The following is a 14163-nucleotide window of genomic DNA, read 5'->3' on the forward strand; positions in this document are numbered from 1 at the left end:
GCTTAATAACTTTATGTACCCTACAGTTATAATGAATAAATAGTCGTGTATTAAACAACTTAAAATAATTGTTTTAGTTTGCATATTCCTTGGAAGAATTAGATTCCTTGGAGCCTAATGTATATATTTTTTAATGAATTGCTCTTTTATGTAGCCAGTAGATTCTCAGCAGGAGGCCAAGGAAGAACTGAAAAATATGAAAAAACAGCATGCACTACTGACAAGGATGTTACAGCAACAAGAGCAACTCAGGGCTTTAAAGGGAAGACAGGCTGCTCTCCTTGCTTTGCAGCACAAGGCTGAACAAGCTATTGCTGTTATGGATGAATCTGGTAAGCAATTGTGTTAAATGAAAGGAATAGTACATTTTTAGCTATTAAATTTAATACTAATAGGGGTACTCTAGTGGAATTTTTTATTTTTTTTTATCAACTGGTGCCAGAAAGTTAAACAGATTTGTAAATTACTTCTATTTAAAAATCTTAAATTGTTCCAGTACTTATCAGCTGCTGTATGCTAATGAGGAAGTTATTTTCCTTTTTGAATTTCTTTTCAGTCTTACCACAGTGCTCTCTGCTGACACCTCTGTCCATGTCAGGAACTGTCCAGAGCAGGAGAAAATCCTATGGGGATTTTCTCCTCCTCTGGACAGTTCCTGACATGGACAGAGGTGTCAGCAGAGAGCACTGTGGTCAGACAGAAAAGAAATTAAAAAAGAAAATAACTTCCTCTGTAGTATACAGCAGCTGATAAGTACTGGAACAATTTAAGATTTTTAAATAGAAGTAATTTAAAAATCTAAGAAAAATGGGTGTTGTGCAGCTCACAAAAATTTTTTAGTCGAGGCTAGATGGAAAAAGTACTTACACCGAAAAAAGTACAAAGAGTAAAAAACTATAATAAGAAAGATACCATAAGCCTCTAGACTAATACCATAAAATGGTACATGATGAGTGAATTTAATTTTACTGTGCTTCACTTTTGATAATGAGAAGTTTTATTTCTAAAATATTTATGAATAACATTAATAACAACCTCCTTACACAGGGCCCTTGTGGAGAGGTGATATAATATATAAGATAAACAGAATAATGAAACAGTAATATTAAAAATACAAATATAACCGCTGTATTCCGCTAATCCGACATTTGTTGCACCAACATAGTTCGCTTCTTGTGCTGTATTAGTTATAGTCCGTATCAATATGTAATATAAAGTTCAAGCAATAGTAGAGGACACCATTTATAGTTACCAGATCCTGCTGGGAGATGATTCGTGGTGTAAAGCCGTGTAACTGGACATCCGGGAGGCAGATGGTATACACCGTGGAGGCTGCGTTACAGTGCTGGCGTGCACTGCAGCGACTGGCCCGGTTGACACAGGCCTATGGAAAGTCGCTTGTCTCGAAGATAGATGCACCTGCTCCGATGACGGAAAACAGCCTCATGGAGAGCCCCTCGGCGTCTGACGTCAGTCAGGTAAGTAAGATCCGGCAAATGGAAAACTGGATTTGCAGAGTTTGCAGCGCTTAAACGGGTACTCTGGTGAAAAACTTTTTTTTTAAAATCAACTGGTGCCAGAAAGTTAAAGGAGTTCTCCAACTGAAATCTTTTATCCCCCGCTGTGCCCGGGCTGTAAAACTATACATAATAAACTCTCTCTTACCTGCCTACGATCCCCCGTTGTTCCGATATTGCCGCCCGTGCTCCGGTCCCTGTCTGCTTCCTCTTCCTGCGGGTCGGTGACTTCACTCTGCGCTCAGCCTATCAGCGGCCGCGACGGGACATTGCTGCGGCTGCTGATAGGCTGAGCGCAGAGGGAAGTCACCGACCCACAGGAAGTGGAAGAGACCGGGACCGGAGAACTTAGAGAACTCCTTTAAACAGATTTGTAAATTACTTCTATTAAAAAATCTTAATCCTTCCTGTACTTATTAGCTGCTGAATACTACAGCGGAAATTCTTTTCTTTTTGAAACACAGAGCTGTCTGCTGACATCACGAGCACAGTGCTCTCTGCTGACATCTCTGTCCATTTTATTAACTGTCCAGAACAGCATATGTTTGCTATGGGGATTTCCTTTTACCCTGTACAGTTCCTAAAATGGACAGAGATGTCGGCAGAGAGCACTGTGCTCATGATGTCAGCAGACGGCTCTGTGTTTCAAATGGAAAAGAATTTCCACTGTAGTATTCAGCAGCTAATAAGTACAGGAAGGATTAAGATTTTTTAATAGAAGTAATTTACAAATCTGTTTAACTTTCTGGCACCAGTTAATAAAAAAAAAGTTTTTCACCGGAGTACCCCTTTTTAAGGTATATGCAAGGTTGCAGCGCTTGAAGGTATAGCATCAAATTATTGCTGTCCTTTACGGTGATGAAGCTGTGGTTGTTGGACTGCGGTAGTCGTGCTGTTATTTCTCTCCTCTAGACGCGTTTCAGGGTACTTATAGAACGACCCTTTTCTCAGTAGCGATATCTTGTTAGTGAAGCTAGAAGTCCTTTTATATATGGTACCTGTCTAATGGTAACAGGTGTATTTTCCTTTTGGTCTGTCACAAACAGATGGAATAAAAGCCGGTATTTAAATACCGTATATCCCGGCGTATAAAACGACTTTTTAACCCTGAATTTTCTTCTGAAAAGTCGGGGGTCGTCTTATACGCCGGGTATTGAGGTCCGGTATAGGAAAACGTCTGATTATCTGCCCAGGCCGGCTCCCGTGTGTGGCTGCAGGCGGGGGCCGGCCAGAGCAAGTAAAAACTAATACTGTATACTAAAAACCAGGGTGCCTCCAGCTGTTGTAAAACTACAACTCCCAGCATGGCAAAGGCTGTCCGGGCATGCTGGGAGTTGTAGTTTTACAACAGCTGGAGGCCCCCTGGTTTTTAGTATACAGTATTAGTTTTTACTTGCTCTGGCCGGCCCCCGCCTGCAGCCACACACGAGAGCCGGACCGGGCAGATAATCATAGGTATTCCTAAGCCGGACATCCCTGTGTCCCGAAAAATATTTTCGGGACATAAGGATGTCCGCCGGTCACTTACCATTCCCCGGCGGCGCGTGTCCTCCTGCGATCCTACTTCGTTCCGGTACTCCGTCTCTATGGTTGTACGCACGGGACGTCAGTGACGTCACGTGCCTACAACCATAGAGGCAGAGGAGCGCAGGACCAGGAGGACCGTAGGAGGATGCTGGAAGCTGTATGTCTGTTGGGGGGAGCTGCCAATCTAATGTGGGGGGAGCTGCCAATCTAGTGTGGGGGGAGCTGCCAATCTAGTGTGTGGGGAGCTGCCAATCTAATGTGGGGGAACTGCTGATCTAATGTGGGGGGAGCTGCCTACAAATGTGGGGGGAGCTGCCTACAAATGTGGGGGGTAGCTGCCTACAAATGTGGGGGGAGCTGCCTACAAATGTGGGGGGAGCTGCCTACAAATGTGGGGGGAGCTGCCTACAAATGTGGGGGGAGCTGCCTACAAATGTGGGGGGGAGCTGCCTACAAATGTGGGGGGGAGCTGCCTACAAATGTGGGGGGGAGCTGCCTACAAATGTGGGGGGAATGCTGCCTACAAATGTGGGGGGAATGCTGCCTACAAATGTGGGGGGGATGCTGCCTACAAATGTGGGGGGGATGCTGCCTACAAATGTGGGGGGGATGCTGCCTACAAATGTGGGGGGAATGCTGCCTACAAATGTGGGGGGAATGCTGCCTACTATTGTGGGGGAACTGACGACCTAATGTGGGGGAACTGCCGGCCTAATGTGGGGGGAACTACAAGGTAACGTACATCGCGGTAGGAGGGGTAGTCTTATATGGCGAGTATATCCCAAACTCAATATTTTAACTGTAAAAGTTGGGGGTCGTCTTATACGCCAAGTCGTCTTATATGCCGGCATATACGGTAAGTTGTTTAAACCTTGCAACAACAATAGGGCATTGGTCACATTTAGAAACAAAGTATGCACATCAAAATAAATATAAAAAAAATATAGATAAATAGTGTTGGCACAAATGTTATAGACACAGATATTAGCAGTTGAAAAAAGATATTATAGCAAGAATAATTACTGTATATAAAGAAAATAAAATTAAATAAATAATAAAAATAAATGAAAATATATATAAATATATGTAGATGAAAGTAAAATGAATAAATATAAAATAAGATTATAAAAATAGAAATAAAAATAAGAATCAAAATAATAATATATATAATAGATAAAAATATTAAGAGTAAAAATCTAATGAAAATACAAATAGGCTATTGTATTTGTATTTTTATTTTTATTTGATTTTTACTCTTATTATTTTTATCTATTATATATTATTATTTTCATTCTTATTTTTATCTTTTATTATTTTATACTTTCATCTACACATTTATTTATTTTCAATTTATGTATTTTCCATTTTTTTTATTTTTATTTATTTTTATTTTATTTTGTTTTCTTTATATAATTATTCTTGTTATATCTCTTTTCTACAGCTAATATCTGTCTATAACATTTGTGCCAACACTATTTATCTATATTTTTTTGATCTTAATTTTGATGTGCATACATAGTTACATAGTTACATAGTTAGTACGGTCGAAAAAAGACATATGTCCATCAAGTTCAACCAGGGAATTAAGGGATAGGGGTGTGGCGCGATATTGGGGAAGGGATGAGATTTTATATTTCTTCATAAGCATTAATGTTATTTTGTTCCATGAATTTATCTAATCCTGTTTTAAAGCTGTTAATTGTTCCTGCTGTGACCAGTTCCTGAGGTAGACCGTTCCATAAATTCACAGTCCTCACGGTAAAGAAGGCGTGTCGCCCCTTGAGACTAAACTTTTTCTTCTCCAGACGGAGGGGGGGTTTAACCTGGAACAGTTTTTCTCCATATTTTTTGTATGGGCCATTAATATACTTATATACGTTTATCATATCCTCCCTTAAACGTCTCTTCTCAAGACTAAACAATTGTAACTCCTTTAATCGCTCCTCATAGCTAAGATGTTCCATGCCCCATATTAGTTTAGTCGCACGTCTCTGCACCCTTTCCAACTCTGCAGTGTCCCTTTTATGGACAGGTGACCAAAACTGAACAGCATATTCCAGGTGAGGCTGTACCAATGCTTTATAAAAGGGGATTATTATGTCCCTGTCCCTTGAGTCCATGCCTCTTTTGATACATGACAATATCCTGCCGGCTTTGGAAGCAGCAGCCTGACATTGCATGCTATTCTGTAGTCTGTGATCTACAAGTACACCCAGATCCTTCTCTACCAGTGACTCTGCCAGTTTAATCCCCCCTAAGACATACGATGCATGCAGGTTATTAGTACCCAGATGCATAACTTTACATTTATCCACATTGAACCTCATTTGCCAAGTGGATGCCCAGACACTTAGTCTATCCAAGTCATCTTGTAACTTATGCACATCCTCTATAGACTGTACTGTGCTACAAAGCTTGGTGTCATCTGCAAAGATAGAAACAGAGCTGTTAATACCATCCTCTATATCATTGATAAATAAATTAAACAACAGCGGTCCCAGTACTGAACCTTGGGGTACACCACTAATAACCGGGGACCAATCAGAGTACGAATCATTGACCACCACTCTCTGGGTACGATCCATGAGCCAGTGTTCAATCCAGTTACAAACTAAAATTTCCAAACCCAAAGACCTTAACTTACCTGTCAGACGTCTATGAGGGACACGTTGTTTCTAAATGTGACCAATGCCCTATTCTTGTTGCAAGGTTTAAACACCTTATTTAAATACCGGCTTTTATTCCATCACACTGTTTGTGACAGACCAAAAGGAAAATACACCTGTTACAGTTAGACAGGTACCATATGTAAAGGACTTTTAGCTTCACTAACAAGACATCTCTACTGAGGAAAGGGTCGTTCAATAAGTACCCTGAAACGTGTCTAGAGGAGAGAAACAACTGCACGACTACCGCAGTCCAGCAACCACAGCTTCATCACCGTAAAGGACAGCAATAATTTGATGCTATACCTTCAAGCGCTGCAACCTTGCATATACCTTTTAAGCGCTGCAAACCCTGCAAATCCAGTTTTCCATTTGCCTGATCTTACTTACCTGTCTGACGTCAGACGCTGAGGGGCTCTCCACGAGGCTGTTTTCCGTCATCTGAGCAGGTGCATCTATCTCCGAGACAAGCGGCAGTGCACGCCAGCACTGAAACACAGCTTTACACCATGAATCATCTCCCAGCAGGAGCTGGTAACTATAAATGGTGTCCTCTTCTATTGCTTGAACTTTATATTACATATTGATATGGACTATAACTAATACAGCACAAGAAGCGAACTATGCCAATGCAACAAATGTCGGATTAGCGGAATACAGCGGTTATATTTGTATTTTTAATATTACTGTTTCATTATTCTGTTTATCTTATATATTATATCACCTCTCCACAAGGGCCCTGTGTAAGGAGGTTGTTATTAATGTTATTCATAAATATTTTAGAAATAAAACTTCTCATTATCAAAAGTGAAGCACACTTCTATTAAATTCACTCATCATGTACCATTTTATGGTATTAGTCTAGAGGCTTATGGTACCTTTCTCTTTTTATAATTTAAAGTTCTGTTTAACTTTCTGGCACCAATTGATTTAAAAAATAGTTTTCCACTGTAGTACCCCATCTAAAGGTTTCTCTCAGTCTAGAAATCCATCTCGCCTCATTCTGCAGCAGGGGAGTGTGCTAGTCTATTTCAGTAGATGGACCTTTCACAGGCTCCATGCCGTACCATTGGAGGCACTCAGGTGCGTCCCTGTGCATCTCCTAGACATGCTGGGAAAATTAATTGTTTCCACTAGACAAACCCCTTTAACTAGAATTAAAGCAAATTAGAATTATCATTAAAACATAATGGTCAGATCCCAAAAAATAACATAACTAACTTAGTATCTAATCCTGACCATAACCCTGACCTATATTATATAAAACCTCTTTTCATTAGCTCACAGTGTTAGGCTGGGTTCACACCACGTTTTGGAACTATGGTTCCCGTATACGGCTGGGAGGAGGGGGGCGGGGCTTAATTGTGGTGCCCGCACTCAGCCGTATAGGGGAACCGTATTTAATGCATGTCTATGAGCCGACTGGAGTGAACCGCAGCCTCCGGTCGGCTGCATTTTCGGCCGTATGCGGTTTCCCGACCGCAGGCAAAAACACGGTCGACCGCGTTTTTGCCTACGGTTGGGAAACTGCATACAGGCGAAAACGCAGCCGATCGGAGGCTGCGGTTCACTCCGGTCGGCTCATAGACATGCATTAAATACGGTTCCCCTATACAGCGGAGTGCGGGCGCCGCTATTAAGCCCAGCCCCCCTCCTCCCAGCCGTATACGGGAACCGTAGTTACAAAACGTGGTGTGAGCCAAGTCTAAAAAATCCTCTCAGGGGAAGTGGGCGTGTCCCTCCCTTGTGGTGATGGGAGGTATTTGGTGTGTCTGCTCATGCATTGTCCATGAGTCATCTCTTGTCCATAACTCGTGGACCAGCTGATGCTGCTGCAGGACTGGTTGATGTCCCAGTAGGTATGGGGACCCTTGGTAGTGGGATTTTCATGAGCTGTTTTCTTTATTAAATATTAAAATTTCAACAACCATATTGCAAAAGGTATTTCATTTTTATCAGTAACAACATATAAAACGTTTTGGTATCTGACAGTGCCCATTTAAAGATTTTCATCCACCTGATAAATAGCTCTCATAAGCTTTTTAGTTATTGAACTTATTTTTTGTTTTCTCAGTTGTCACTGAGACAACAGGAAGTGTGTCTGGATTAAGTTTAACATCTGAGTTAAATGAAGAGCTAAATGACCTGATCCAACGTTTTCACAACCAGCTGCATGATGTTCAGGTACCACATTTTTGTGCTTTATTGTTGTATAGTTGATAATTGTATTAGTGTGTTCTTTAAAAAGTATATGCATGAAATGAAAGGAAATATAATAAAATGAAATATAATTTCATTATAGACAACCCCTTTAACTTGTTGGGGACAGAGGGCGTACCTGTACGCCTTCATCTCGCTCCCCTTCTATGAGGCGCCCTGACCACGGGTCGGTCCTGATGGCTATCTGCTGCAGGGACCTGTGTCTAATGCCGGACATCACCAATCGCGGTGATTAAAGTTCATTGCGGCATCTTAAACAAAACTAAAAGGATCCCGGCAGCTCAGCGGAGCTGATCGGGACCATCGCGGTAAAACGGCAATGTCCCGATCAGTTGAGAGCGGGAGGGTCCTTACTTGCCTCCTCGCCATCCGATCTGTGGCTCGATGGTCCCAGCCAGCCATGCAGGCTGGAGCAATTGAGCACAGATAACACTAATCTATGCTATGGCATAGTATTGATCAGTGTATGCAATCCACGGAATCGAAAGCCTAAAATGGTGTTTTATTTTTCAATTTTGCCTCACAAATATTTTTTTCCTGGGTTTGCCATATATTTGCTGGTGAAATGATTGACAGTATTACAAAGTAAGATTGGTGGCGCAAACTACAAACCCTCATATGGGGCTGTAGGTGGAAAATTGAAAGCGTATAGTTTTTTCATTCTCTTCTCCTAAAAATCATAAGTGGAAAAATGGCTCTGTCCTCAAGGGGTTATTGTTAGTGCGTGTGTGTGTGTGTGTGTGTGTGTATATAATATATATATATATATATATATAATATATACACACACACACACAATGAAAGTAGTAGCGGCACTCCAAAGTATTCAATAAAGCGTGGGTTTATTCACACATCTGTGCAGAAAAGCAATGTTTTGGCTCAACAATAAAGCCTTTCTCAGTGTATCACAGTGATTTATATAGGCTCCCTAATTACACATGTAGTTGAGGGGGGGTGCCTAACTCACAAATTAAAAAAACAATGTACAAGAATACTCAAAAAGTCCACAATCGGTCACATATATCAATGTTACACACATAATCACACATTGCTGTATACAGTACAAACATATTAACAGTGCAATCAAGTGCAATAATGGTGTACCGGGCATCAAAATATATAAAGTTCATCATAGGTCCGGTTTCAAAGGCGGTGCTCACCTGCTGACGAAAACGTAGGCATCCAATCGGATTCATTTCTAGCTAGAGCATGCTGTGTTTGTACACAAAACAAATGCGCAAGTGCCGGGTAGCTGCATCCGGTCAAAGCTGGAAGTAGTCAGTGGTCCCGGGATCAGTTGACATAGTGTATCAATAGAAAGTGTCTGTGCTATGTAGCGCATGTGTGGATGCGCATGCGCAAAAAGATCATAAATCTTCATGCGCGATACCAGGTACTGGCATCACCATATTTCCACATTATAGAACAGCGGATGACCATACTAATGTCCCAAACATAGGCAAGGTCTGTATAAGTAAACAAATAAATTCTAATTATACATTTTTAATGTATAACACATTGTATATGGTTTGTGATCATGGCTTGTCGGATAGGGGTCCGTCCTATGGACAGAAAAACCAGTATCTACAGGCATTAAATTCTGAAGGGGTGTTTTATCAGGTCAATATCCTGCCATATTCACAGGAAAATGGGTTGCAACCACCATGTTCTGGTCCCACATCCCGGACTCCTGAATCAATTGTGGTGAATACAATGACCCTCCTGCCACTATATCAGAGCTGCTAAACTGGAAAAATACATTACCCCTACTATCCGCTCCCTAATACAATGTGATGGACTATGTAAATACTGTACTCTTTACCCAAAAATATGAATAAGGTCATCCCCCATGCTATAAGTCAAGTATTTGAAGACAAAGTTAAAAAATAATTAACATGAACTTTCTTCAATACCCTGTTCCAGAGGATCCATATGTTAGTCAAAAGGTGAGACGCCGTCTTGCCTCTGGACCAAAATAATGAGTATCTAAAAAATAAAGCATAAAGGCATGGTATAAGTGAAAAATATTTAAAAACAAAATATCCTAATAAGCACACCCTGCTACGGACAAGACAACATAATTATATAGAGTGGAACAGTATGTGTTCTGCGAATCCATTTGTCACTGCAAAATTCAGATATTTATATATATACAACCTCGAACTCATCTTACCGAGGTATAAAGAATCAAAATGGACACTCAATTAAAGACTCGAACAGGAAAATCTATGTTCAGCCCGGCCGGATGTAATGAATTTATTCTGTTAATCCATACCACCTCTTTTTGTTTTAAGATCCTATGTCTATTACCACCTCGCATGGGCATTGGGACGTGTTCAATGATAGTGAATGCTTTATTGAATACTTTGGAGTGCCGCTTCTACTTTCATTGGATATTATTTGGCAACCGGTCTGTTCCTGAAGCTGAGCACCCAGACGGATCTGGAATCCTTTTGTATGGTGCTCACCATTACTTATATTGCTATATATATTTATATGTGTGTGTGTGTGTGTATATATATATATATATATATATATATATATATAGTGACTAGGAGCAAGGCCACTCCTAGCTGTTAAGAAAGCATAACAATGTGACTTAATTAATTTTTGAAGAATCTAAATGCCAAATGTAAACCTTTTTTCATTTTAAAAACTAGTCTCCTGCAACCTTTTTAAATTAAATAAATAGGTATAATTCAATGAAAATACTTGGCTGGAACCTTTACTCGCATTGATTTTACTTGATCATTTCTTTTCAGAGTCCACCAGTTCCAGATAACAGGCGACAAGCAGAAAGCTTGTCACTTACAAGAGCAGTTTCTCAGAGCTTAAACTCTTCCATATCAGAAGCTGCTTCTGAAGAGAGGGGGCCACTTTTCAGTAAAGTGGGTGTATTGTTAGAAAAGAAACAAAAAATGGACTCTATACTAGGTGAACTCCATACGCTACAGGATCACCATTTAAATAATACTAGTGAGTATATTAAATATTTCATCATTTTAAAGATTTTACACATTATGGGGGAGATATATCAAAACCTGTTATAGCCCATAGCAACCAATCAGATTGCTTCTTTCATTTTTTAGATGCCTTTTCAAAAGTGAAAGAAGCGAGCTGATTGGTTGCTATGGGCAGCTCAGAAACTTTTCCACTGGACAGGTTTTTATAACTATCCCCTTTTGTGTCTACTATGCTACTTATCTTGTACTGTATCACAGCTGGTATTAGTACCTGACATTGCACTCAATTTGACTCCTGGAAGAGTCCTATTTTTACAAGTTATTTGGTTAAAAAAATAAGAAAATTCTGGACAGTAATTTGGTTAAAATAAAATAAAAAAATCAGATTATCACAAGTGGCTGTTGGTCACTAAAGATTTCCTTGGCAAATCTCCATCCCATATATCTGTTTGAGGGTAGGGTCACATGTATTGCATCTGCTGCATATTTGACACTGCGAATGTGCTGCTGCCCATCCCTAAATTGCTCGCAGCAGCAATCCACCGGTACAATCAGGCACAGAGTGAGCTGCGAGTTACGCATGTGCAGTGTACTCCAGACATCACGGCCCTTCTAGGACTAGCTCAGTGAGCAAGGGAAGTGTCGGCTAAGTCTGGAGAGCTGCGCATCCGTGCACGACTCAGTGTCTGCTCTTAGCGGCGGATTGCTGCTGAGAACAGGACAGATGGGCACACCTGGAGGCACACTCTAGGGACAGGCAGTACTGCATCCGCAGTGTCAAATACGGTGTGGATGTGCGATGTGTGACCCTACCATGAGGGTGTTTCTTAATTGTAAGATTTTTACAGTCCCCATTCAGCTGTATGGGGCAGATATCTGCCACAGAAATTGTATGCAACCAAAATTTGCTACATGTTAACATCCAGTATTCTCGGACTGGTAAAAGGTTATATCTGATGAAAAGACTTAGCTTATTCTAATAATTTTTTTTATGCTCTGGGTTATAATACAGGCTTTAACTCTGTATCAGTAAAGATCATTTTTCAACTATGTGTATATATAAGTTAATCAACATTTTATCTAATTTTCTGTGATATGCATTTTGTACTATGCTTGAAAAAAGGCTCTATTGTAGGAGCCAAAACGTAGCTGTTTTGTGGATGGGTAAATAAAGCACTTTTTTTTTTTTCTTCATATTTTTGTGTGGAGTGCTGCTTCCCTACTGGAGTATCCCTTTGGGTGGTGGGTCAAGTCCTGGAGCAGAGCACTTTGATTTTGGATTATAATCCGGTTTTGATACTACAATTCTCTGCACTGCCAAACTACTTTTTAATTTATTAACATTTTAACTAAAATGATGCCTGTATGTAAGCTATATGCTAAAAGGTGAGCATTGAGAGATGCAAATAACAATTATTTATAGTAAAATCAGATTTCTCACCATGTGTACGTGTCCCCTTGCCAGCCTCCTTTTTAAATTTTAAAGGTGCCGTGTGCTAATGCCCTGTTATCTGGGGCACGCAGCATGCTGTAGTCACTGTGCTTCAGGCTGTAACCACTGTGGCAGTGTGGCAAGGAAAGGGTGTATTTCCTTGGCTCACCCTGCAGAAGCTCTCACCTGCTTCTTAAGTAATGAGGCAGGAGGAAAGGGAGGTGTATATGAGATGAAGACTCAGTGTAATGGGGGCTCTTCCTAGGAGACAGCATGTGGGCTGTAGGGAAGAGACAGAGGCTGCTGAGGAGTACACAGCCCGAGCTATGAGGGGCTCAAAGAGAGTGACATTGTGAGTAGAAGGTTGCAGGGGACATATGTTTAACCGGCTGAGGGAAGCTCAGCGGTTGTTAGTCAGGACAAGCTGATCTGTTTAGTCAGTGACCAGACGGTCTAGGATTTTGTTTTGTTCCTGCTTTTTGTTTATTTCTTTCCCTGCAACCTGTCTAATAAAACTGGCAAGGTGCCAGATTTGCATTATAAGCGTTTGTTTGTTGGTTTATTGAGAAGAAACGCATCCTGTGGCGTGGTCCAGGACGATCCCAGAGCTAATCCCCAAGACGGATCGTCACACCACATATACAGTGGGGATCAAAAGTTTGGGCACCCCAGGTAAAAAATTGTATTAATGTGCATAAAGAAGCCAAGGAAAGATTGAAAAATCTCCAAAAGGCATCAAATTACAGATTAGACATTCTTATAATATGTCAACAAAAGTTAGATTTTATTTCCATCATTTACACTTTCAAAATAACACAAATAAAAAAAAATGGTGTCTGCAAAAGTTTGGGCACCCTGCAGAATTTATAGCATGCACTGCCCCCTTTGCAAAGCTGAGATCTGCCAGTGTCATGGATTGTTCTCAATCATAATCTGGGAAGACCAGGTGATGTCAGTCTCAAAGGTTTCAAATGCCAGACTCATCTGACCTTGCCCCAACAATCAGCACCATGGGTTCTTCTAAGCAGTTGTGTAGAAATCTGAAACTGAAAATAGTTGACGCTCACAAAGCTGGAGAAGACTATAAGAAGATAGCAAAACGTTTTCAGATGTCAATATCCTCTGTTAGGAATGTAATTAAGAAATGGCAGTCATAATGAACTGTGGAAGTTAAAGCAAGATCTGGAAGAGCAAGAAAAATGTCAGAGAGCAGCTCGCAGGATTGTGAGAAAACAATTCAAAACCCACATCTGACTGCACAATCCCTCCAGAAAGATCTGGCAGACACTGGAGTTGTGGTACACTATTCCACTATAAAGAGATACTTGTACAAATATGGTCTTCATGGAAGAGTCATCAGAAGAAAACTTCTTCTACGTCCTCACCACAAAAATCAGCGTTTGAACTTTGCAAATGAACATATAGACAAGCCTGACGCATTTTGGAAACAAGTTCTGTGGACCGATAAGGTTAAAATTGAACTTTTTGGCCGGAATGAGCAAAGGTACATTTGGAGAAGAAGGGGAACAGAATTTAATGAAAAGAACCTCTGTCCAACTGTTAAGCATGGGGGTGGATCAATCATGCTTTGGGGTTGTATTGCAGCCAGTGGCACAAGGAACATCTCACGAGTAAAAGGAAAAATGGATTCAATAAAATTTCTGTAAATTTTGGATGCTAACTTGATGCCATCTGTGAAAAAGCTGAAACTAAAGAGAGGATGGCTTCTACAAATGGATCAAGGATGTGGGAATCCTATCGCCCGACGCCCGGGACAAGTAGTTTTGGGCGCCGGGCAGGTGAATTTTTCATAGATTTAGCCCTGTATCGGGCTAGCA

General features: G+C 40.8%; 1 protein-coding gene across 12 annotated transcripts in view; it reads left to right on the forward strand.

Annotated features, from left to right (window-relative positions):
- Positions 1-14163, forward strand: part of PCM1 (pericentriolar material 1) — a 175261-nt gene that overhangs the window by 78179 nt on the left and 82919 nt on the right. For all 12 annotated transcript variants that reach the window (XM_056559117.1, XM_056559133.1, XM_056559153.1 and 9 more), the window contains 3 exons: positions 155-332; positions 7785-7894; positions 10693-10906. In XM_056559117.1, the coding sequence (XP_056415092.1) occupies positions 155-332; positions 7785-7894; positions 10693-10906 (502 nt within the window). The remainder of the gene's footprint in view (positions 1-154; positions 333-7784; positions 7895-10692; positions 10907-14163) is intronic.

This window comes from Hyla sarda, chromosome 1 (assembly GCF_029499605.1).
Source record: "Hyla sarda isolate aHylSar1 chromosome 1, aHylSar1.hap1, whole genome shotgun sequence".
NCBI classification, from domain to species: domain Eukaryota; kingdom Metazoa; phylum Chordata; class Amphibia; order Anura; family Hylidae; genus Hyla; species Hyla sarda.